The sequence below is a fragment of the Cololabis saira genome, chromosome 3 (genome assembly GCF_033807715.1).
Source record: "Cololabis saira isolate AMF1-May2022 chromosome 3, fColSai1.1, whole genome shotgun sequence".
NCBI classification, from domain to species: domain Eukaryota; kingdom Metazoa; phylum Chordata; class Actinopteri; order Beloniformes; family Belonidae; genus Cololabis; species Cololabis saira.
Window position 1 is genome coordinate 5,796,489 of NC_084589.1, and position 26,378 is coordinate 5,822,866.

At 42.0% G+C, this 26,378-nt stretch overlaps 1 protein-coding gene across 1 annotated transcript in view; it reads left to right on the plus strand.

Moving 5' to 3' along the window:
* Positions 1-26,378, plus strand: part of LOC133424214 (t-SNARE domain-containing protein 1-like) — a 186,747-nt gene that overhangs the window by 107,780 nt on the left and 52,589 nt on the right. The window contains exon 10 of the mRNA XM_061714681.1: positions 12,295-12,377. Coding sequence (XP_061570665.1) covers positions 12,295-12,377 — 83 coding nt within the window. The remainder of the gene's footprint in view (positions 1-12,294; positions 12,378-26,378) is intronic.

Sequence of the window (26,378 nt, forward strand, 5' to 3'; positions counted from 1 at the left end):
ACAAATGACACGTGTAACTTCCAGTTAAGGCTGATTTATGGTTCCGCGTTACACCAACGCAGAGCCTACGGCGTAGGGTACGCGGCGACGCTCACCGTACGGCGCGCATCGCCGCGTACCTTACGCTGTAGGCTCTGCGTTGATTTAACGCGGGACCATAATTCAGGCTTTACTTCCAAGACGGAACGAGAGTCTTTGGTTTGGAGTGACAGAGAAGTGGAGTTACTTTTAAGTGTGACTTTAGAATATAAAACAGGTAAAATACAATAAAATATTGACGGTGGCCAAACTAATTGTAAACACGGGTCGCACACATGACGCTGGTGACATTTCTGTTGCATAATGTGATGTTCTGAAGCCTAAATGTCCGTTTTCTTCTGTTTAGACGCAAACGTGAAAACGGATTTTTTGAAAATCTCCACTTTGGCCGGAGTTTTCAGAAATGATGGTTTTTGGTGACTTTGAGCTCCGTTTTCGTGTAAACAAACGGCCAAAACGCATGAAAACGCCTCAGTTTTTGCTCCGTGTAAATAAGGCCTAAGTAGAGAGGCCACAGCCTCGTTCTCCCCAGCCACCTCCCCCTGCTGCTTTAGGGAAATACCCAGAATTCCAGGACCCTTTCATACCGCATTCTCACTGACAAGGATGCTCATTCACACAGCGTTTCCCCCTCCCCGGGAGTGTCCAGCACCGTTTCCCCCTCCCCGGGGGGGTCCAGCACTGCCAGAAGGCACCCCAGGCTGCACGGCGAGCCCCGCCAGGCACCTCGACCCACCTATCCCAGGCCGGCGAGGGAACGCGGGTGATGTGGGACCCTGGTGTTGAGTGCATGTGGCTAATGCAATAAAAACAGGGAGGAGGAGGTCAGGGTATCATGCTGACAATGATCCCCCCCCTCCAGAACTAAGTATCCTTGTTAAATGTATTTATTCAATGTTGAGGGTGCAGTGTCTACAGTGTTATTAAAACCGTGAGGCGGGGAGTACCAGGGCACGGGGGACTGTGTCCCCAACGCCCCGGAACCCCTGCCCCCTCAGACCTATGTGTGTGTGAATCGTGTAAGGGGGGCAGGAGGGGGAACGGAGGCCGAAGCCAGGGGGCAGGGCCAGCTGAGCCGGCCCTGGAAGGCACCCACGCTCCCCCGCCGGCCATCCAGGTCGACCGCACCTCCACGGTAACGCTTTTGACTGAGAAAAAAGTAATGCCCATCGTGGCAGGATCGAGACACACATTTTGATGTATAACACACCTGGGTGCACGTTACGGTTTGGGCGAAGTAGCGGCCGAAGAAATGGCATAAATTGCCCCAAAATTACACGATTAATTCAAAATGATTGACTTCCTGTTCGGTTTTGGCCATGGCGCCACCGATTTTCGTGCATGTACGTCAAACCATATTGTGGGGCTTGAGGCACAAAGTTTTCTAGGGGGCGCTGTTGAGCCATTAGGCCACGCTCATTAATGCAAACCATTAAATCTCAAATTTTTCGCTAGGCCTGGCTTGCGTGCAAAATTTGGTGACTTTTGAGGCACGTTTAGGGGGAAAAAAGGCCCTCCTTTCGTCGGAAAAAAAAAAAAACAGAAAAACGAGAAAAATAATTCCTACAGATACAATAGGGCCTTCGCTCTGTCATTGCTCGGGCCCTAATTAACTGCTAAAGTTGCATCTGTTTGCTTTCTCGTTAATGAAGTACGTGCATTAAGCCAATCAAAACGAATTCACTCCACTTCCCCTCTTTGTAAATTTAAAAGTTAATTTGCAGTTAAACTGCACTCTTAAACACAGGTCTTTACTCACCTCTCTCCACCAGCTGAAGCCTTTTTTATTCTCACTAAAACAAAACAATCAACAGCACTTCCACCGTCATTGGCTGGCTGTAAATCTGTGCCAGTAATTATGTGGTAATACCAAATGTTCTGAACCACCTACTTATTAAACACCTTCTCTCTCTGAGCTCATTAACTTCATTAAATAGACGACCTAAAACGAAGAGTCTGGGCTGTTGCAGCAGCTTTAAATGGTTGTTTTAAATAGTGTTGTGTGTGTGTCACCAAGACTCCCGGCCGAAACAAATCTCAGGACTTTAAAGTTGTCCATAAAACCTATGTTCATAATTCTGATGAAAATAGGACAAACATTACGTGCATTCATTTATAATTACAGAAAATGCAAAGACAACCACAAAATGTATGTTTGTGTTATTTTGAGTTTATCTTCAGGTCATTTCTGAATTCAAAGTCTGGAAGTCAGAGAACAAGGACTTCTGATTGGTAACTCTGAAACCTTCTGTAGATATTTTCAAACAAAGACAAGCGCTACCCAAAAAGGTCATTAACATAATTAAAGCTGTAAGCAGCGATGAACGGGCCCTCGCACCCTTGTGCACGTTCAGGCTGCAGTGGAAGCTTGTATGACTTGATGTAGATTCTTCAGGCCTGGACATTTAGCTGATGACACCAGCAACAACTCTCTGTATCAAACCATTCAAAAGTTATGGCAGAAAGTAGGAACTATCAGATATGGACCAATCAGATGAAGGGGGGGGCGGGCTTTTTGGTGTCTAGCGTTGCCACGGTAACGCTTTTGAATGAGAAAAGTAATGCACATCGTTGCAGCATCGAGACGCACATTTTGATGTATAACACACCTGGGTGCACGTTACGGTTCGGGCCGTATTAACTGCCGAAGAAATGGCATAAATTGCGCCAAAATTACACGATTAATTCAAAATGGCCGACTTCCTGTTGGGTTTCGACCATAGCGCCAAGAGACTTTTCTTTAAGATGCGACATGATACAGGTGTGCACCGATTTTCGTGCATGTACGTCAAACCGTATTGTGGGGCTTGAGGCACAAAGTTTTCTAGGGGGCGCTGTTGAGCCATTAGGCCACGCCCATTAATACAAACCATTAAATATCAATTTTTTCGTCAGGCCTGGCTTGCGTGCAAAATTAGGTGACTTTAGGGGCACGTTTAGGGGGGGGGAAAGGCCCTCACTTCGTCGGAAGAAAAATAAAAACGAGAAAGAGAACAAGAACTCCTACAGATACAATAGGGCCTTCACACTGTAAGTGCTCGGGCCATAATTAATAATCACTAGAAAGGAATATGTTTACTGACTGCTTCAGACTTGATCCAACACCAAGTAGTTCTGGTTCAGCTGAGAGCTTGTGTTGCTGAAATAAACTCGTAGATGTTTATGATGAGCAAAGAAGAAAATCAGCTTCTTGATTAATTGCATAATAAGCATTTATTTTGGCAAATCTCTGTTTATTACTTAATGAATGCAACCTGCAGTGGTGGAAGAAAGGTTGGCTGAATTAGGATCATAAATCTGTGAAGACGGGCATTTACAAAATATGAAACAACTTCAGAATAATGTTTCTCAGCATTACAACTGTCAATGGGTCAATGACGTGACGTCTATATTTTCTAAAAAAATTATTTTTTTTCAATTCAAAAAAGGTTTAAATGGATAAAAAAAATACCATATATATGACCTACCTGTCCCAAATATGGACTCACTTGAATTTTACAAAACAATACTAATTATTTGGGATTTTGTTGTTGTTTTAAGCGTCAAAATGTCCGACCACGACTCTTATTCTGAAAACTTTTTTTGAAATCACTCTAAATGTATTTAAATCAATCTTCTACCCTATCTGGCATGATTTCTGAACTGTCTTGTAGTGTATAAGATTGCAACACATTTGTATTTATATTTCCATCATAATATACAAACAAAGTTTGACTGATGTCCATTTTATGAAATATCATGTGGCGCGACCATTAAACATTTTTTTTGTATAAAAAAAAGATGTCAAGAAGTAAAGGAAATTAATTTATTTTAATATGAATCATGGTTGCACCACATGACCTTTTTTTAAGGCTAGTGCCAATTCATCTTGACAAAAAACTCTGAAATCACTTAATTTAAAATTTTTATATGAATTTATGTGTACACAACATTCTTAATGTTTGAACTACTGCAATAGATATTCTTTTTTTTTATTATTTTAAAATTGACCTGTTGAAAATCCTTATTCGTCATTGACCCCAATACACGTAAATGTAATGTACAGTGCAGTGGCGTAGCCGCGGGTGTGCCAGGGGGGGCCAGTGCCTCCCACAGAGACAGCTGGCACACCCAAACATTTGATGCATTTTTATTTTTTTGTAATAGTCTTACTAACATGTTGTATTTTAAATCTAGGCTATTAGTATGTAAATATGATGTTCAAAATAATTCGCAATAACAAAATCTTATTTTCGCATTTAAAAACTCCCGTCAGGCGACGTTTCGCAGGCGCGGCAACTTCAAACCTACTGACCTGACCGTTACCGTTACCATTACCGTTACACCCCTCTCTCCACAGTGGACGAGCCTTGTAGCACCCTATAATATAATAATTTCCTGAAAATGTAATTTTCACATAACGCCTGAAAATGTACAAAAATTTCAATCGAAAATGTAATAAAACCCAATAATGTAATAACTTCACCAATAATGTAATAAAATATCCTGACGGATATTGTAATAACATTTTTACCGATAATGTAATACCTTATTATGTTATTGGGAATTTATTACATGGTACTCAAAGTCTGCAATTTAACCCAATAGTCATTCTGGTGTTTCAAATCCAGCGTATAAAACATTCTTAGATACTTAAAACACAAAATGTAGAACTCTGGAAGGAAAATGAACATATATATTACATTATTTGTCAAGTATTACATTATCAGTTTTGGAAAAAAAAGTTAAAAAGTGTAATAAATTCCCAATAATGTAATAAGGTATTACATTATCGGTAAAAATGTTATTATCAGTCAGTTATTACATTATTGGATTTTATTACATTTTCGGGCGTTATTACATTTTCAGGAAATTATTACATTTGAGTGCTACAAGCCTGCATGCCAGCCCAAACTGCAACCTTTCCAAGCCACGCAATTTCTCAGTGGAAAGAGGACTTTTTCTGATAAACGGTATGCCCAATACAGTTGGCTAGAGTACAGCATCAAACTGGATACGTTTTTTGCCAGTCCTGTCACCACTTTAGCACAGATATCAAGGGGGACAGATTCGGAAAAACAGGAATGAGAGACTGGGGGCATCTAGGTCAGTTTTGTGCAAAGCATGAAGCAAGTAATGCTCATGCTTCTGCTGTGGCCCAACACAAAGGTTACATGGAAATAAAAAGAGTTGGAAACTGTGACATCATACATCATGTCAGAGCCGCCTGGGAGATTTGCGAGGCCCTGTGCGAAATGGCTGGGGGGACCCTCGCGCGCTCGCTACGCTCACGCGCGCGAAATTTTTGGGTTTTTTGGGTCGGATCGGGTGTCTATATGCGCAATTTTAACTCTCCAATTAGCAAAATACTGGATACCTTCCCCTGCCTCATCATCATCTGGGCTTGCCTCGACGCGGGGCCCCGCGGCTGCTTGAGACCCGGTCGGATCGGTGATTTTTGTAACAAATTTATCAAATGAGCCTTTCAGAGAGGCATCAAACTCTTCCATTTTCTTTAGTTTTTTTCTTTTTTCATCCCCTGATGGAAATTTCCTGAATCTGTCTTGTTCTCTCGACATTGTGTGACAGTTTGTTCCACACTCCACCCGTCTGGATCAGAGCAGCTTGTGTCTGCGCTTGGTCTGACGCAGTTGTACTGAACAACAGACACGCGCATCATTGCACATATATTTATTGATATCCACAGACTAGTACACATTTAGGTCTGTAATGGAACGTGACTGTTGATATTTATAAGGGAAAAAACGAAAAAAAACGAAAAAAAAAAAATTTTTGAAAAAAAAAAAAAAAAAAAAAACGGCCCATAGTGCGAGGCCCCCTGGGGCGCCAGGCCCCGTGCGGTCGCACGGTTCGCACACCCCTTGCGGCGGCCCTGCATCATGTTACAAAAGACAAACATGAGTGTTTCATTGACTCTATTGAAAGAAACCGGGCGAAAGTTGTCATCGATATTTTGCTGTTTTGTGCAAAACAAGGCATTGCACTGCGTGGTCACAAGGATACGGAAGAGTATTAGGGCCATGCAAGAGTGGAAGATTTATTTTTACTGTGCACTTCGAGAAAAAAGTCGCAATGTCAAGAAAAAAGTCGAAATGTCGAGATTAATGTTGAAATAAAATTTCGAGAAAAAAGTTGAAATTTCGTGAATAAAATCGAAATTTCGCCTTTTTTCTCAACATTCCGACTTTTTTCTCGACTTTTTTCTCGAAATTGTGCTTCAACATTAATCTCGGCTTTTCGACTTTTTCCTCGACATTTCGACTTTTTTCTCAACATTTCAACTATTTTCTCGACATTTCGAATTTATTCACGAAAATTTGACGTTTTTCTCAACATTTCGACTTTTTTCTCAACATTTCGACTTTTTTCTCAAAGTGCATAATGAAAAAAAAATCTTCCTCCTCTAAAATATTATTTTTATTTTTTATCCTGCCTGCCCTAATACTCTTCCGTACAAGGAGGACGCAGAAAGCCTGAACAGAGGACATTTTCTACAGTTGTTCAAATTAATTTGTGACTATTGAAATAAAAAACAAACGCTTTGATGAGCTTCCAAATAACGCAAAAATGATGAGCCCTGACATTCAGAACGACCTCCTTGAAACTGCAGCATCACTACTCCGACGAAAGTCAAAGCGGAGCTGCATGCACAGACTGACACGTACTATGCCATTTTAGCTGATGAATATAAGGAGCTCTCAAAGAAAGAGCTGGTTTCTGTCTGCTTAAGGTACGTGTATAACGGTAACCTGAGAGAGAGAGCTGTCGGATTTGTCGCCACAGATGACATGACATCCTCTGGCATCACTAAAAAGATCTTGGAAGTGCTGGAACCGCTGCAGCTGATCCTGAACTGTGTGTGGGTTTCAGTTTTGACGGAGCAGCAGTTTTGTGAGGAAGCCGGGGTGCAGGTGCAGCTCAAAAAAAAACCGTGTCCTCATGCCGTGTATGTTAGGGGTGTAACGATACACTAATCTCACGATACGGTACGATACACAATATTGAGGTCACGATAACGATACGATATTATAGCAGTATTTTTTTAACAACCTTGAATGAGGAACATATGACTGGAAAAAATGGTCTTTTATTTGAAAGACACAAAATACAAAACAATACTGTACGTTTGCCCTATTGTTCCAGTTTGTAATGCTTTATAACTGTTTAAGTTTTAAAGAGAAAGCCAGGCCAACCATTTTCCACAAACTGAACTAAAAGTAAATGTCAGGTTTGCATTATGCATCTTCAGTTTCATACAAGTACAAATATTTAGACACAAACTGAATAGTTTCTCTCATTTATGATTTGACTTTTTTCTTTTCCAGAAATGTAACAACTAAAATTAAATAAATAAAAGTAAATAAATACATACAACTTTACATCATAAAAAAGATTGATTCATGCTCACCTTATAAGTGTAAGTAAGTATAAGTTTATTTCTGTTAAGAAGGTTATTTTGGTAATTCAGGGTTGATTATTTTATAAATATATTCTTTATATTCTGATGTAAATCAGGGACTAGTTTATCTGTAGTGATTAGTCTGTTTTAGATTGGGGGGAGTGATACGCCACAGTACGGCACTAGGTGCTGTGTTGATGTTCTAAAATCCTACACTGTTGAGGGACATTAAAGTACACTGGAACTCAGCAGAAGTTTTCCCCGTGTTTATCCTACTCACCACCCCAAAAAGGTTTAATTTAATAAGGTAAGGCTTAACTCTACACCAGCCTTACATCAGTAAAAGTTCAGAGCTCAAAACCCTGCAAGAGTCCCGTGATCGGGACCAAAACGGTACTAGTTTCTCCTGAGGAGGAAGATTTTGGTCTGCAGGTCGAGGCGCGGTCGGCACAAATACACAATAGATTCATATTAATAACCCAATATCGTGATACAGTTTGTCACCTCCACGACACGTTTCGTGACGTTTTTGTATCGCAAAATTTCGTGGCACGATATATTGTTACACCCCTAGTGTATGTAACTGCCACTCCCACCGCCTGAATCTGGTGCTTTCGACAGCTTCAAAAGTGTCTCCCACTGTGGCCACTTTTTTTGATGTTGTGAATTCACTGCATCATTTCATGACCGGAGCCAACAGACACGCGCGATTTCTGCAGATCCAAGAAGCGCTTCATCCCAACGGACCGCGCCTGGAGCTTGTGGGCTCCACAGATATTAGGTGGAGTTCAAAATCTGAGTCTGTGAGCCGAGTTTTAACATTGTATGATGTCATATTAGAAACACTGAGTGAGTTTGCGGAGGGCTCAGTCTCTCCTGCAACAAGTACAGACCAAAAGATTCATATTTCTTCTTGTTGCATTTTCTAAGCTGTTCAGTGCAAGTGATTTTGCGACAAAAAGCCTACAGTCCCCATCTGTGTCAATGACTGACTGCATCCACATGATTGAGGGCCTCAAAGAAACTTTTGCTACTTTGAGGAATAACTCAATTCGAGAAAATAATCAGACTAACTGATGACATCATGAAGAAAAATGATGTGCAGAACTGGGATGTAGCAGGCGCACGAAAAAGAAAGCTGCCTGCTCCACTATAGATACACTTCAGGTGGAGCTTTGATAGGATTATTACAAACACACACACACACACACACACACACACACACACACACACACACACACACACACACACACACACACACACACACACATACCCACACACATACATACACATAGCCATATAGATATATACACACACACACACACAAACACACACACCCACACGCATACATACACATAGCCACATAGATACACACACACACACACACACACACACACACACGTACACACACACACACATATACATATGTTCATACATGCACACATACACACACACACACACACACACACACACATAGCCACACATATGCATACACACACACACACACACACACACACACACACATAGCCACACATACATATACATGCTCACACACACACACACACACACACACGTACACACACACACACATATACATATGTTCATACATGCATACATACACACACACACACACACACATAGCCACACATACATATACATGCTCACACACACACACACACACACACACACACACACACACACACACACACACACACACACACACACACACACACACACACACAGCCACACATACATACACACACACACACATCCACAGCCACACACACACACACACACACACACACACACACACACACACACATAGCCACAAAGTTTGCTGACTGGCCCGTGGCCTCTACAGTGGGCAGGTGTGCACCGGTCAGGAGTAATTCTGATTTGCAGTCCTTGTGGATTCTGATCCCTGACAGACAGCTGATGGAATTGAACAACCGTTTTCAGAGTGACTCTTATGGAATCATGAAGGCTGCGGCCTCCCTGCTGCCTGTATCAGACGCGTTTTGCCAGCTGGACATATTGCATGCGCCGAGCAGGCATTATGGACTTGATTTAGAGGACCCTGAATTGACTGTTTTTAGGCAACTCATCATACGGAAGGTGGACGGCGGACATGACTTCCCGTCCATTATTGAAGTTAGACTCCTGCGACAGAGATGTTTTCCCCAAGATGAACCGTTTGCTTCGTATTCTAATAGCATTGCCTGTTACAAGATTCTCTGTGGAGCCTTTTTTCCGTTGTCAACAGGATCAAGGTTCAGCAGAGCGACGACGCTCACAGAGAGACTGAGTAGCCTCTCGTTGCTCATGTGTGAAAAAGAGCTCGCGGAGAAACTTTAGGGATAAGAAGGGCTGGAGAAACGGCCTAGTGATCTGTCCATGGTGACCTGCTGCCTTCCTGCAGTGCACTGGGATGGGGTTAGGGATGGGCGGTATGGACTAAAAAATGTATCACAATCATTTCTGGCATTTATCCCGATAACGATAAAAATGACGATAAAAATAATACCAATTCAACTCCACCTTTGTAACTATAAATCTATCACCACATTCAGTCTTTGGAGCCAAATCAATGCTCTAAAAGATACTAAATACTAAACTACACCAATTAAATTTAATTATCTGGATCTTTCTTTCTTTCTTTCTTTCTTTCTTTCTTTCTTTCTTTCTTTCTTTCTTTCTTTCTTTCTTTCTTTCTTTCTTTCTTTCTTTCTTTCTTTCTTTCTTTCTTTCTTTCTTTCTTTCTTTCTTTCTTTCTTCCTTCCTTCTTTCCTTGTTTTCTCCCTTCCTTCCTTCTTTCCTTCCTCTCTTCTTTTTTCCCTTCCTTCCTTCTTCCCTTCCTCTTTCCTTCCTTCCTTCCTTCCTTCCTTCCTTCCTTCCTTCTTCCTTTCCTCTTTTCTCCCTTCCTTCCTTCCTTCCTTCCTTCCTTCCTTCCTTCCTTCTTCCTTTCCTCTTTTCTCCCTTCCTTCCTTCCTTCCTTCCTTCCTTCCTTCCTTCCTTCCTTCCTTCCTTCCTTCCTTCCTTCCTTCCTTCCTTCCTTCCTTCCTTCCTTCCTTCCTTCCTTCCTTTATTTAACACAGATCCATAAATCAGTTTTACACAAAAACGTCACCAACGGGAATTTATCGTTTTTACCGCAAGATGATAAATTCTTACCGTGGGGAATTTTTTTGGCGGTATAACGTGAACGGTAAAATATCACTCATCCCTAGATGGGGTCCAGCAGACCCTGGTAACCCTGCATTGGATGAAACAAGTATAGACATGTGACTGATGACTAGGCCTAGAGCTAAACACAAACCTCTCTAAAAGGCTTTACCTTTAGGATGGAGACATAGCTGATGATTAACATCCGCGTGGAACAGGGTTTGCAGATACTCAGGCAGTTTAACACTGACAGCTAGAGAAATTATCTCATTATAATCGACAGTACAACGGCCTGTTATCTTGTCTCCTAAAATTGATGTCCCTATACAACTAAATTGCAAGAGCAAACATGTTTGTTGGTATATAATTGCAACTCATTTCTAGTTTAGATGCTTTTACGCCCGTCCCCCCCACCTGCTGACTCTGATGAAGGTAATTGCTCTGGAATGTAATCCAGAAGGCGTTTATGTTGCTCCTAGAAGTAATAGAAGATAGATAGATAGTTTGGTTAATAGAGACATAACTTCTCGAGAAAAGGTTTAACAATGGGGGACAAAAAGTAAATCCCTTATCTGTGATGACTGTGCATTTAGTCCTGAAGACATTCCGTTCTTTTGCAGTTTTTCAGGGAAAGACTAAAGAAAGTTGACTTTCACAGCATCTTTACACTGAAAAAAATAAATCTAAGCGCATGTAAATATAACATATTTAAATCTGTGATATTAACAATTAAAAATGAAGTTTGTTGCTTTACATGAATACATCTAGTTTTGAACGTAATCTGCATTTGTTCAAAAAACAAGACATTGTGCATTTTTTCCTTAACCAACAGTATTTATGTAATCCCAGTAATCTTTACATTTACACACAAACAAGCAATGATCTTGTTGTATTTACCTTTCCTTTAACAATTTTAATCTATCCAACGTTTAGATGAAACATGTTTTATTTGTACGGAAGACTATTAGGGCCAGACAGGAGAAAAATAAAAATAATATCTTGGAGGAGGAAGGTTTTTTTCTTCACTTCGAGAAAAAAGTCGAAATTTCAACATTAATCTCGACATTTCGACTTTTTTCTCGAAGTGCACGATAAAAAAAAAGAATCTTCCCCTCTCAAATATTTTTTCCTGCATGGCCCTAATACTCTTCCGTATATGTGTTTAAGTAGAACAACTACAGTAAAAAAAATCTCCCTTGATCTACTTTAAAAAAATGAAGGTAACTTTTTTGCATTAGATTTTTATGCAGCTCAAGAAAGACTAGTCTTTGTATAAACTACTTAATTTTTAGTATGTACAAAATTCATTTGCAAGTAAAGTCAACTTAATTTTGATAAATAAAGTAAACTTAACACAATTAAGTTGACTGTACTTGCAAAATGTATTATTTACATACAAAAAATTAAGTAGTTTATACAAAGACTAGTCTTTCTTGATCTACATAATAATCTCATGAAAAAAGTTTACTTATTTTTTTTAAGTAGATCAAGCACAATATTTGTATCAGTGTGTGCGCTTATTTATAAATTCCAGTTTTGTTTAGTTTTTTTGATGACTGAATTTATTGGTATCCTTTTGTGTTGTGGTGATTTGCACATTTATTAAAGCGTGAAATCAGAGTGTGATGTGTTGCTGTCGTGCACAGCTGTGAAACTGTACGGAAAGTGACTCGTAATGTTCTTTGTTTCCTCAGATAGTATTGAAGATTACATTCAGACGGCGTCATCCAACGTGGAGTCAGCCAACCAGGAGCTTGCCAAGGCCAACCAGTATCAGGTAACCAGTGAACCCTACTGTGCAGTTTGTTTTAGTTTTGTCGCCGTAATGAGCCTTTGCATTGTAAAGCACTCTGGAGAAGCTCAGCTCAATCAGCCGAACACACACACTCAGCTAGCTGCATCACGCAGCCCCATCACGTCCCCCACGCAAAACAGAGATGATGTAATTGCATGTCAAACTTTTATTCCCCTTTGCCTTGAGTTAAATTAATTGTATTAAAAGACAGGAATGACAAAAATGCATCCCTGGAGTCTTATAAAACACCAAAGCACATATATAATATGTATTACATGAGTTTCTTTCTTCCACTGAGATAATGGTTATGAATTTACAATTTTATCCAAGACATGCATTGACTTAGAGAGTAAAATGTATTATTTTGTGACAACTGTTGCCGGGGTATTAACAGAAATTGTCTTTTCGGTTGTGAGTGGTTTTTGGGTGGTTAAAATTTTCACTTCACAGCACATATTGGAGAGCCACATTATGAGAAGCCCAAGGGTCCGTTTTCACTCTTTCTTTTCAAGGAAATATATGTATTTCATGTGGGGACTATCTTAGCCGGCCAGAGCTTCATGCTGCTCAGCGCTGCGTCGCCCCCCAGCAATGCTAAATTATATATTGACTGCAGTCACTGGGTTAACGAAGTTTATCCCCCTGTTACCACGGTTACACATCGTCACCGTTGCACAGCTTCCAAGCTCTCTACCTTTGACCGTCATGGAAAAAAGAAAAAGGTATACAGGACTGTCTCAGAAAATTAGAGTATTGTGATAAAGTCCTTTATTTTCTGTAATGCAAAAATGTCATACATTCTGGATTCATTACAAATCAACTGAAATATTGCAAGACTTATTATTTTAATATTGCTGATCATGGTTTACAACTTAAGAAAACTCAAATATCCTATCTCAAAAAATTTAAATACTCTGGGAATCTTAATCTTAAACTGTAAACCATGATCAGCAATATTAAAATAATAAAAGGCTTGCAATATTTCAGTTGATTTGTAATGAATCCAGAATGTATGACATTTTTGTTTTTTTTCAATTCAATTCAATTCAATTTTATTTATATAGCGTCTAATACAACAGATGTTATCTCTAGACGCTTTCCAGAGATCCAGAACATAAACATAAACATAAACATAAACATAAACCCCCGAGCAATTATTATATAAACAATGGCAGGTAAAAACTCCCATAGTGGGAGAAAAACCTTAAGCCAAACAGTGGCAAGGAAAAACTCCCCTTTAGGAGGGAAGAAACCTTGAGCAGGACCAGGCTCATAAGGGCATTCATGTTAGCAGTTTATTGAGGTGACAGTTATCATTGAAGAATTCATAACATCAAAAATAAAAATTGTCAAGGATCCATCTTTGGACGTGCTGGGACATATTTTCTGTGATAGTCCTGAGGTGTTTTGGGTCTTTGAACCTCACGCGCCCTGACTCAGGACTCAGGACTCAGGACTCAGGACTCAGGACTCAGGACTCAGGACTCAGGACTCAGGACGGCCAGACTGGTGTCCCAGCAGCACTAGCCCACAGCCTTTTACGCTGCCTCCCTGGTGGACTTACCCTGGATTCACACTGAAAGCGCCACAGGTGTCACGGGCATCATAGGCGTCCGGCTGCCATTCATTTTCTATGAAAGCGCGCTGCGCGCTGAAGTTGAAAAACCTCAACTTTATGTAAATGAGCAGCAGCGACACCGAGGCAGCGTCCAATCACAGACTGGGATTCCCGAAGCAAGAACCCTCAATGCAGATTGTACTTTCATGTTCACACAAACGTACACTCATTCACATGCACACATGAGCATAGCTGTGGACTAACAAACTTATTTTATCAGGAATTAATATGTTTCATCCAAACTGACATTTTTGCTGATTTGACTGCTGTTTTTACCTGAACTGCTCATGTGAAACAATAACTGATGGTTGAGGAGCTGGATGGTCCGAATTTTATTTGCTACATCGATCCAACGCAAAATAATTAAAAACCGTGCTTATTAATCACAAAACACAGTTTAAACAATATGAACAAATCCGCTCCGACCCGGTGTGTCAGTGATCAGCGCAGACAGACTGCAGCTTCACCGGGACCAACGATGGTTGCTGTTGATCCGTGTAACAAACTTGTTAAGGAGCATCAAACTCACTCTTATCTATGCAGAAATAATGCCGAAATATAAAGAAGGCTTCCCAAAGTGTGATCCATGGTGAAATAGGGAAATTAATATGTGCAGCTATATATAGATATATGTAGACTATGTGCACTTTGTTCCCTCCAGTTCTGCAGCTTGAAAGCTCCGCCCACTGCAGGCGTCGACAGGCTTTCAGTGTGAATCTACCAAGCAGTGCGATGCAGGCGTCGGGCCATTTTTTACGCTTTCAGTGTGAATCCACCATTAATGGCACACCTCTCCCCCATGATCCCCAGCAGCATGTAGACCGTGCATGGTGACTGGCCAGCAAAGCTGCTACACCCGACTTTGAGTGGCTTGTAGCCTGTCTTCCGGTCAGCCCTTCAGCCCTTCTGCTCTGCTCCACCAGCTCCTGGTATTTGGCTGGCCTCCATTTATTCATCTCTGGGATGTGGTTTCTCCCGGGCAAATGTAGGCTCCATCAGGAATAGTTGCTTTATAGCGATTGATGTTAAAACTTCATTTGGTCTCAAGAAAGTTGTTACAACCTGAACTCTTGAGTCCTTTGGGTCCCAGTAGAATAAGGTATCTGCTGTGCAAGGCCTTAAATAGCTTTTCAGAGGCTGTTGAACAGGAACTCAAAGTCATCTGAGAAGGTCCAGTAGCTGCTGGTCTTCTCTCCCATAGCTTCTCTGTTGTCAACGTTGCATGGCAAACCAGGAGAGGTCATAGGACCCGAGGTGAAATGCTCTGTCAATATACAGTATTTCAATAATGCAAAATTTATGATTGAAAATAAAAGTTATCTTCATTCCAAACTAATCCACGCATTTGATTTAAATAAGCAAATAAATATAATTAAAAAAAAAAAGAGATTTCAGACTAATATTCCTCAAAGAATTTCTGTTGTTTTGGGGATTTTTTTTCTTTCAGAAATGTTTGCTGCACATGAACCAGATGTAGATGTTAAGTAGGCACTTTTAGACTGCATGAAGCTCCACGCACCAGTCAACTACTGGAGGAAGTTTTCATCCTTGTTTTTGTGTGCACCACAACCTCTGTGCAAGATCGTCACTCATACAACCGCTGATCCAGATTATACCACGGCTGTCCGAGTCCAGCCCTGGAGGGATGAGATGTTTGACTGAGAAAAGTCGCACGATCTAGACCCACATTTTGATGTATAACACACCTGGGTGCACGTTACGGTTCGGGCTGCATTAACTGCCGAAGGAATTGCATAAATTGCGCCAAAATTACACGATTAATTCAAAATGGCCGACTTCCTGTTCGGTTTCGGCCATGGCGCCAAGAGACTTTTCTTTAATTTGCGACAGGATACAGGTGTGTACCGATTTCCGTGCATGTATGTCGAACCATATTGTGGGTCTTGAGGCACAAAGTTTTCTAGGGGGCGCTGTTGAGTCCGCTAGGCCACGCCCATTAATGCAAACCATTAAATATCAAATTTTTCGCCAGGCCTGGCTTGCGTGCAAAATTTGGTGACTTTTGGGGCACGTTAAGGGGGAAAAAAGGCCCTCATTTCGTCGGAAGAAATACAAGAAACAAAAACTCCTAAAGATACAATAGGGCCTTTGCACTGTAAGTGCTCGGGCCCTAATAATATTAATATTATCCTAAAACATCATCCTGTAGGAGGACAAAGTTGACAGGAGAGTTTCAGTGTTTCTCCCCAGCAGCTGTCTGCATGTCAGCAGGCATTATTGATTTATTTACCAAATCGCCCAAAGACAATTATCTCAGCATGCTATTTAATGAAACCGTTTATTCGGTCATCCAACATTTTGCATTTCTTTGCAGCATCCAATAAACTTTTGCATGTGCTATTAAAAGAAGTGTTGGGCACTTTTCCAAACTTGAGCGTCGCTGTAGTGATTTCTGTCCCCCCCCCCCACACACCAGCCCCAACCGCTGCTCCGCTTGCGAGCGAACAAATGAGCGAATGGCAACAGCTTTCCCATTAATTGTGATTTCATTATCTCGGGGAGAGCTGAGCCATGACGGAGCTCAGTCTGAGCAATTTAGCTCTCCACCAATCCAAACAGCCTATGTCTTTGCAGAAGCAGAGCAGTTGAACAGAGGAAAATGCGAGAGGGGAGGATGCATGGACAGAAAAGGCTCGGACCTCGAACACTGACTAACAGTAGAGCTTTATCCAGTTCATGCAGAGTGCCAGAGGAAAGTTTTCACACCTTTTTATGTTTCAGACCCCTGTTAAGGCATAGTACATACAGTGGCAAAAAGAAGTACAGGAACCCTTTGGAAATAACTGTTTTATACACAAACTAAAGGGGGGTACACACATAAGGACTTTTCACAACATGGATGGGAGAAGACATACAAGGCGAGGAAATTATGGGAGTCTTGGGATTGTCGGAAAAATCCCAAAAGAAAAACACTATGGAAACAATCCTGGAGACGGCGTGAACACGGACTTTATAGTCTCCAGAGTGGGTGAGGTGAGGTGAGCCATCAGCCTAAAACAAATGTGGTAACATCAAGAAAGACATTTGCCGCTTTTACCCTAGTACCTGCTCAGCCCGACTCGACTCGCCTCGGTTTTGCGCTTCTCCACTAGGGGTCGAGGCGGGTGGAGGCGTGCCGAGTTGATACTTTTTCTGTAACTACTCTGCTGTGGTTCTAAGCGGCTGAGTCGGCTGTATCTGACATCATCACACTACAGGCCAACGATTGGTCGGGGGGTTGGAGTCAGACGTCTGAGACAGAAGGTGGAAATCAGCGAAAGAGCGACTCTGACGGTTTCTTGTTTATTTTATTCAACCAGCAATGGCAGCAGAAGTCTGTTTGGTGATCCAACTCTGAGGTGCAGATGTTCATAAACCTGGTGGCTGAGGAGAGAATTAAAAAGGGATCTAGACGGGCGATAGGAGGTTCAGCTGGGGGCCAGAGTCCACCAGGAAATGTTTCCCTGACACAGAGTCTGCAATGAATAGCAGCTCACCTTGACCGCTGACGCCCACAGCTGCTACTGAGCGCCGGTTTCCCGGCAGCTTGAACTGACACGGAGGGACGCAGCGTCTCACCTTGATGCCGAAACGTTGATGGAAGAAACACAGATCTGTCCCGCGTCGTCTCTGGGTCTTCACTGCAGCCACCACCGCTGGGTCCGCGTCCTCCAATGTCGATCGCTGGGCGGTTGTTGCAACGTGGTGAATGGCCAAACTCCGGGTAGCGAGCAGGACTCGATCCACTTCCTCAGCCAAACTGCGGCAGTGGCCCGTTGCGAGGCAGCTGGAGTTCGCCAGCGCTGCACGGGCGGGCAGCGGCAGCTGGCGCAGGAAAATATGTGGAAACAGGAATCCGCCATCGTCAGAGCTCAGAAGTAAAAACATCTGGTCCATCAGATCCACCGCCGACCTGTCACCCAAGCCCGGCAGGGAGAGGAGTCTGTCCGCTCTCTCCGAGGCAGAATGGCTGAACCTCTGGAGCAGCAGCTGCTTCAGTGCGGCGTACTCGTCGGCGTACTCGTCGCGGGGGCGCACGAAGCAGCTGCAGGACCCACCGAGTTGACTGTTGGCCCAAAGCGACGACGACAAGATGATACCGGGAATCATCTTCCGTGATTCCCTGCAGATGGAACAGCGCATCGATGTGCTCAAACCACGAGCCTGGGTCCTCCTGCCAAAACTCAGGGAGCCTCAAAGCTGCAGCGGAACTTACTGGCTGCGGAGGCCAATGAGATGAGGACGAGATGTTTTCTGTTTCCTCGAACATGTTCAAAAAAGGGGTCACCAATGTGGCAGGATGAAGCTCGGCTATAGAGGTTGGTAAACAGGACTTTATTCCACACGACGGGATATCAACTGACAACAGAAACTGACAGCTGACAACTGACACAGAACAGGTGTTGCTAAGCAACCATAAAATGCCTAGTGACCACGCCCCCTTCCCAACAGTCCTGATGGCTGCGAGGTCAAACGCACAACGAGCACACGAGCCTTTGAGATCTGTAAGAGAAAAAACAAACAGGCAGACAAGCAGCAACCATTTCAGGTCCCTGAGGCTAAATTAAACCTAGGCTCCTGCGATTATCTGTCCCCCAAAACTGTGGAGTGAGTGTGTAGGTGAGTGAGCAGATGTGTATGTCTGTGTAGCTGTGTGTGTAACAGTCAAAACGATGCTCTACCTGAACCGTAACTATAGTGGAGGAGAGATGGCCCGAACAAGGACACATCTAACCAACATGAAACATCATTCCAACACTAACGCATGTTGGAGGACGTAGCGTGATTCAGGTGTGCTTCGCTACCTCGGGGTCTGGGCCACTCATCATCATGGAGGGAAAATGCAGACAGTTTTTCACATTTGTTTATGCTATTATAATCTGTGGAGTCTCAACTTTAAAGTGGTAACAGATTAATGTGTGTAGCATGTATCTGCTGGTCATTGTTAATGGTTTTCTGTGGTGTTCTCGTTATTTTATGATGTGTAAAAACAGCTGCTTGCTGAATTGTGTTTTTAAGGGGGAAATGGTCGTCATAGGACTAAAATAGGTTTTTCCAGGTTTGTTTTAAGTTGCTGCATGTATAATACTGTACAGTGCTCTGAAGGATTAAGAATGTCAGGAATGATCTCCACCTCATCTTTTATTTATTTATTTTTATTTAACCTTTATTTAACCAGGCAAGCAGATTAAGAACAAATTTCTTATTTACAAATGCAGCCTAGGGGGGTAAGGGGAGGGAGCTAAAATGAAAAAACAAGGTTATATAAATACACAAAAAGACATTAAAACATAATACAAAAGATAAAACAAATAATCTGCCTTGAAACAATGCATTTTAATATTACAATTACCTGGATGACTAAGAACATCCCAAATCCTGTGTATATGTTATTGTAGAAGAGATTGTTGAGAATTGTGTGTGATAAATAATTCAGAAAAAACTATTTGATCGTGTCATGCCCGATGCAGCTGTTAAATATGTTGAAGGTTAAGACCAATGTGGACAGGAAGTAGGTTTTGCATGTGCACCAGGACCGATCAGTCTTCTTTTATAACCTCCATGAATGAGGGTGGGGTCAAACAGTGAACAGCAAGTTTACAGTTCCAGCTGTGCTCCTGGACATTCCTTCATGGGTCATCTACATGCACTGGTGCATTTCTACTCCAGTCAATTAAGAGTGAGTTTAATTATCTCTCTCGTTGCCCTTCATCCACACACTGTACATAAAAACATCATTTAAAGTGTACGCCTTAATCTGGAAGAAGATCACTCACTGCTGCAAGTTTATCTGGTTACTGTGATGTTTTGTCACCTTATCTCAGTGGATCACGGTGAATTCTGATGGTCATGGTTGTGTAACTGGTTTTTATAATAACCAGTTAGACAGATATTGTAGTAGTTCAGGTAACAGAAACTGGACCCACTTAGAAAAACTACTCAATATTACTAGTTCATTATTCTTCTCATGTGAGAATGATCTCTCTGTAAGAGTTCATGATTCTGAGCCGAAGCAACACCAACTCAACCCTTGTACTGTCTTCGGGTCAAAATGACCTAATTATCCTGTCCTTCTTTCCTCCTGATCTCTCCTTCCTTCTTCCCCTCCTCTTTTCTCCCTTCCTTCCTTATTCCCTTCCTCTTTCCTTCCTTCCTTCCTTCCTTCCTTCCTTCCTTCCTTCCTTCCTTCCTTCCTTCCTTCCTTCCTTCCTTCCTTCCTTCCTTCCTTCCTTCCTTCCTTCCTTCCTTCCTTCCTTCCTTCTTCCCTTCCTTCCTTCCTTCCTTCCTTCCTTCTTCCCTTCCTCTTTTCTCCCTTCCTTCCTTCCTTCCTTCCTTCCTTCCTTCCTTCCTTCCTTCCTTCCTTCCTTCCTTCCTTCCTTCTTTTTTCCCTTCCTTCCTTCTTTCCTCCTGCTCTCTCCTTCCTTCTTCCCTTCCTCTTTTCTCCCTTCCTTCTTTTCATTCTTCCTTCCTTCCTTCCTTCCTTCCTTCCTTCCTTCCTTCCTTCCTTCCTTCCTTCCTTCCTTCCTTCCTTCCTTCCTTCCTTCCTTCCTTCCTTCCTTCCTCCCTTCTTCTCTTCCTCCTCCCTTGACCTGAAGACAGCACGAGGGTTAAGACAATTTTCCTCTGGTTTAAACGTGAATACCAAACACTGATGGTTATTGTGATGAAGAAAAGAAGGATGTTAGAAGGAGGGATGACAGCTGAAAGGAAATGCCCTGGAAATGAATGTGAAATTAGTTGAACCATCTCATTTACTAGCAGAAACTTACACAATGAATTGTTGTCCTCTTGACAAATAAAGTAAGAAAGAAGAGCTTGATCACAGTGTTCCAGCTGTCAGTGATTAATAGACTTGGACTCGGGGGATGGGCCAACTTTGACAGATTGACACCAAGACTGGCCTCCTGTTCAATCTGTCTTTCTCCATCCCTCTGGGTACGTTTTTTTTTTTTTTTTTTTTTTTCCAATTTGAAGGATATTGAGTGGAAATAAGAGTGTTTGAAGCTATCCAGGTTTTTTTTTGGCTGTGCCCCAATCATCCACAGCTGAGCCAAGCATGTTGAAGAAAGAACAGAAACCAATATTTCTAATCAAAGGTGAATATGAGTTCATTTCCACATTCCTGGTTCTTGGCTTGTATACGTAAGTGAATTGTTTGATTAGCAGCAACTTGCTGAAAATCAGCCCCTTGATTCCTATGGAAGCACTGAGGGGGTGCCTAATTCTACCTCACGCTTAGTTCAAGATAATTATTATGATTATTTGTATTCTTATTAGGACCCGAGCACTTACAGTGCCTGTAGGAATTTTTTATTATTCTTTCTTTCTTCGGACTAAAGGAGGCCCTTTTTTCCCCCTAAACGTGTCCCAAAAGTCACCAAATTTTGCACGCAAGACAGGCCTGGTGAAAATTTTGATATTTAATGGTTTGCATTAACGTAGAAAGATTGCTCAACAGCGCCCCCTAGAAAACCTTTCTCTGCCATAACTTTTGAAGGGTTTGACATAAAGACTCGTGGGTGGTGTCATCGGACTCAGTATTGAATCCTTGACCTTCATTGGCCTGAATTAGCCCCGCCCCTTCTTCTGATTGGTCGATATGTGATAGTTCCGATTTTCTGGCATAACTTTTGAATGGTTTGACATAAAGACTCGTGGGTGGTGTCATCAGACTCGGTTTTGAGTCCTTGAACATATTTGCTGCAAATTAGCCCCGCCCCTTCATCTGATTGGTCGATATCTGATAGTTCCTACATTCTGCCATAACTTTTGAATGGTTTGATATAGAGAGTTGTGGGTGGTTTCATCCACTAAATATCCAGGCCTGAAGAATCTACATGCAAGTCATACAAGCTTCCACTGCAGCCTGAACGTGCACAAGGGTGGAGGACCGTTCATCGCTGCTTGCAGCTTTAATTTTCATTATGTTGGGTGACTTTTTACATATTTATTCCCTTCGTATCAACTGTTTATTGTTGTGTTATCATTGATTATCATTGCTGCTGGCTGCAAAACCAATTGCCCCCTGGGGATAATAAAGCCAACCTTGACCTACATAAAACTTTAGCATTTTCATATGACCTTATGGATGCCTCGAGGCGAATACTGGATTAAATAAGCAAATACAGACTCGTATATGGCTGAAGTCATAAACTAGTCATAAAGTCATTAATTATCTAAATTAATTGAAAATAACACCAAGGTTGGTGAAAATATACCAAATAAAAAAAAAAAATCCCCTGAACCGAAACTCCCATGTATCATAAAAAGGTTTTTATACAGGACTGTAGGACTTTATTTTCTGTAATGCAATTAAAAAAAGAACAATGTCATACATTCTGGATTCATTACAAATCAACTGAAATATTGCAAGTATTTTATTATTTTAATATTGCTGTTTATGGTTTACAGTTTAAGATAAAGATTCCCAGAATATTCTAATCTTTTGAAATAGGATATTTGAGTTTTCCTTAAACTGCCATGATCAGCAATATTAAAATAATAAAAGGCTTGCAATATTTCAGTTGATTTGTAATGAATCCAGAATGGATGACATTTTTGCATTACAGAAAATAAAGGACTTTATCACAATATTCTAATTTTCTGAGACAGTCCTGTATATGCATCAAGTGGTTTTCTGGCCATTCAAAGAAGGAACATTTAACAAAACTGCAATGAAAACACTTTTTTGTGTCTGCAAATCACATGACATACTAAAACTCACTTGGTGGTGATGCAACTGGCCAACTAGAGGAGTTATAACCTCACACACCTCATCAAAACCTGGATGTACACGTTTTGAATCATCTGCTCCTGCATAAAACTGGACAATGACCTTCCCAAAACCCCTCAAACGTGGCCAGTTCCACATAGAAGGGACTTGCCTTGCAACATTTCGTTGCAGATGCCCATGCCTTTTTTTAATTAGAACGACCCGGCGTTCACTCGCTGGCGTGAGCTGAAAGACGAGGAGGGATGTCCGACAAGAGAGACAGAATTGTTATGATACAAATGTAAATGTAGAGTTCTATGTTCAATAAGAATCAACATTAGAATGTTTTCACATTCGTCTTGGGTTTTGGTAATTCTAAAATTACTGACAATATCAACAACAGACACAGAATAATAACAGTGATCATAAAATTGTGTAATTCGCAATGAGGAAGCTTTATAAAATAATAATACAATTGAATAGAATTACAGCACTAGAGGAAAGAATGCAATGCAAAGAAAATGTATAGAATATTTCTACTATTTTTCCTGAGAACTGTAAAATTGTGCAGGGCTGATCTGCAAAACATTCAGTTATTCACAGGTTATAAAGTATGTTTTTATTTTGTCAGTTAGTATGTTGGACTACTAATTTATGACAAAGTCCCTCTAAAAAACGTGACAGGAAAAAGGTGCAGTAGAAACGCTGAAACAGGACGGGGGGCGGGGGAGACTTTACTAATAAAACCAAATTGAACTTAGTGATTTTCAACATCGTCATATTATATTGTTTATCCAAAAATAGATACATTACCTCTTCATTATCCATCCTGCAAACGACAGCTGAAAACAGAAAAGTAGTTTTGAAAGTCTGTCCCGTCTTATTTCATTCACTATCAAAACAAATGCAGTGACGGGGACAGGAGTTTTCTGGCAGTACGCGCTGGTGCATCATGGGAAATGTAGTTCTTTCTGGTAAAGCACTACCGCTTTGGTCCAAAGGAGCCGCCAAACTCAACAAAAGCTGAAAGTTACATTGTGCTGCTTTAATGGAAACAGTCATTTAGCAGCTGAGTTTAATTGATATTTTGATGCATTCCATTGTAGCTTTGTACTTAAATGTAGTGGAAAAGCAGCTAATATGGAGTTTAATTTAATGACAGTCTTCCCGTCCCGTTGTGTTAGAGTTTACATTTCAGTTCTTTTATTCCATCAGGAGATTCCAATTTATCAGACATGTACCGATAAATTGTTGGTAGGCTTTATTTTTTATGATTTTTAACCAGCAAAAGTCACTGAACATTGTTTTTGTTTCATTCCTGCTAGCAGTTGCAGGTCTTCTTCCCATGATGCCACAATTGACCATGAAGTCTGTGTTTACTTGGTTCTACCCTCAGATATCATAATCAGGATGGCTGCATGGGACTCTGAGATTTATGTAAATTACATATAAGCCGATTACAAGTGAGGCAGTTCCGCCGTAAATATTATTTATTTTATGGACTTCCAATTTTCCAAACCAGAAGTGATGAAGGCAAAATAATATTATGGTTATTATCATTGCATTGCATGATTGTATTATGAGGATATTTCTGATGTCACACAAGGTAAGTAGTTTTTCACAAAGAGAGTAGTTTTTGCTGCTGTAGAAGAGGAAAAGATTTGTTAGATAGTTAGTTTATACGACAATGCTCAGTTTGACTAGCAGAAGAGTTGCAAGGAGAAGAATGAGTTTCTGAAATACCTGCTAGTTGTGGAAAGTCACAAGAAGCAACTGCAATATTGTAAAGTTATGAGAAAAACAAGTCTAATGTTCACAGTCTGTTTTCCTCAAAGCTTTTCTTTGGGAACTTTACTTTTACTGTTAGTGTGAATATTTTGGTGGTTGGTGCAGAGCTGAAGTCAAAGCTTTGCTTAGTCTGTTAGCTGGCTTGTTTCTTGAAAAGATGGAGGAGAATAATTTGGATAATATGAACTGTTTATGTGAGGTAACTCACTCTCCCAGAACATCACTGTTACTGAAGAAGCTAAACCTGACTTGTAACAAAGCAAAATTACCTAATTAAGAATTTTTCAGAATCAGGATAACAAGCTGATGGATGGATGGATGGATGGATGGATGGATGGATGGATGGATGGATGGATGGATGGATGGATGGATGGATGGATGGATGGATGGATGGATGGATGGATGGATGGATGGATGGATGGATGGATGGATGGATGGATGGATGGAATAGTGAATGGAACCGACATGATCCACTGGGCGGTGCCTCTCACCTTTCTTCTCCTCTTCCCTTCCTCTCTTCTCCATTTCCATTTTTATTTATAATAAGTATCTCTCTCTCTCTCTCTCTCTCTCTCTCTCTCTCTATATATATATATATATATATATATATATATATATATATATATATATATATATATATATATATATATATATATATATATATATATATATATATATAAGTTTGACTTGGTGTTTTAGGTAATTCTGTACTGTCTGTTTTAACTGTTGAAACTCAATGTTTTAAAGCTGCTGTCTTGGCCAGGCTTCCATTGTAAAAGAGACCATTGTGTCTCAATGGGACCGACCTGGTAAAATAAAGGCTAAATAAAAGATAAATAAAATCTCATAGCTATCATTTTGTCCATCGTCGCTGGCCCCCCCTTTTCTTTTTTTTCTTTTTCTCTTTTGTACATGGTGCAGCATCCTCTGCTGGTGGTGAAGATCATCTCTGAATGCAAAACACCAGAACCTGCAGCGTGGGAGTGAGAGGGGCAGGGTAACGGCCCGGTCAGGCGGGGGAGAGGTTTGTCCCTCAAGACTTCTCTCCCTGGCCCTGCCCCTTCTCAACCTTTCCCTGACCCTTAACCTAACCTGGGGCTTGCTGATTGGGCCGGAGCTTCGGGAGCTGCATGCTGGCCTGTGGTCCCAACCCCCGGTCATCCCGTTGCTGCTTCCACCTGCCTGCGGTCCCCACCCCCGGTCATCCCGTTGCTGCTTCCACCTGCCTGCGGTCCCCACCCCTGGTCATCCCGCTGCTGCTTCCACCTGCCTGCTGTCCCCACCCCCAGTCATCCTGCTGCTGCTTCCACCTGCCTGCGGTCCCCACCCCCGGTCATTCCGTTGCTGCTTCCACCTGCCTGCGGTCCCCACCCCCAGTCATCCTGCTGCTGCTTCCACCTGCCTGCGGTCCCCCACCCCCGGTAATCCTGCTGCTGCTTCCACCTGCCTGCAGTCCCCACCCCCGGTCATCCCGCTGCTGCTTCCACCTGCCTGTGGTCCTCACCCCCGGTCATCCCGCTGCTGCTTCTACCTGCCTGCGGTCCCCCACCCCCAGTCATCCTGCTGCTGCTTCCACCTGCCTGCGGTCCCCACCACCGGTCATCCCGCTGCTGCTTCTACCTGCCTGCGGTCCCCCACCCCCGGTCATCCCGCTGTTGCTTCCACCTGCCTGTGGTCTCCACCCCCGGTCATCCTGCTGCTGCTTCCACCTGCCTGCGGTCCTCACCCCCGGTCATCCCGCTGCTGCTTCCACCTGCCTGTGGTCTCCACCCCCGGTCATCCCGTTGCTGCTTCCACCTGCCTGCTGTGCTGTTGACATCCCTGACCCCCCAGTCTGGCCTTCGGCAGGAGGGTCCCCCCTTAT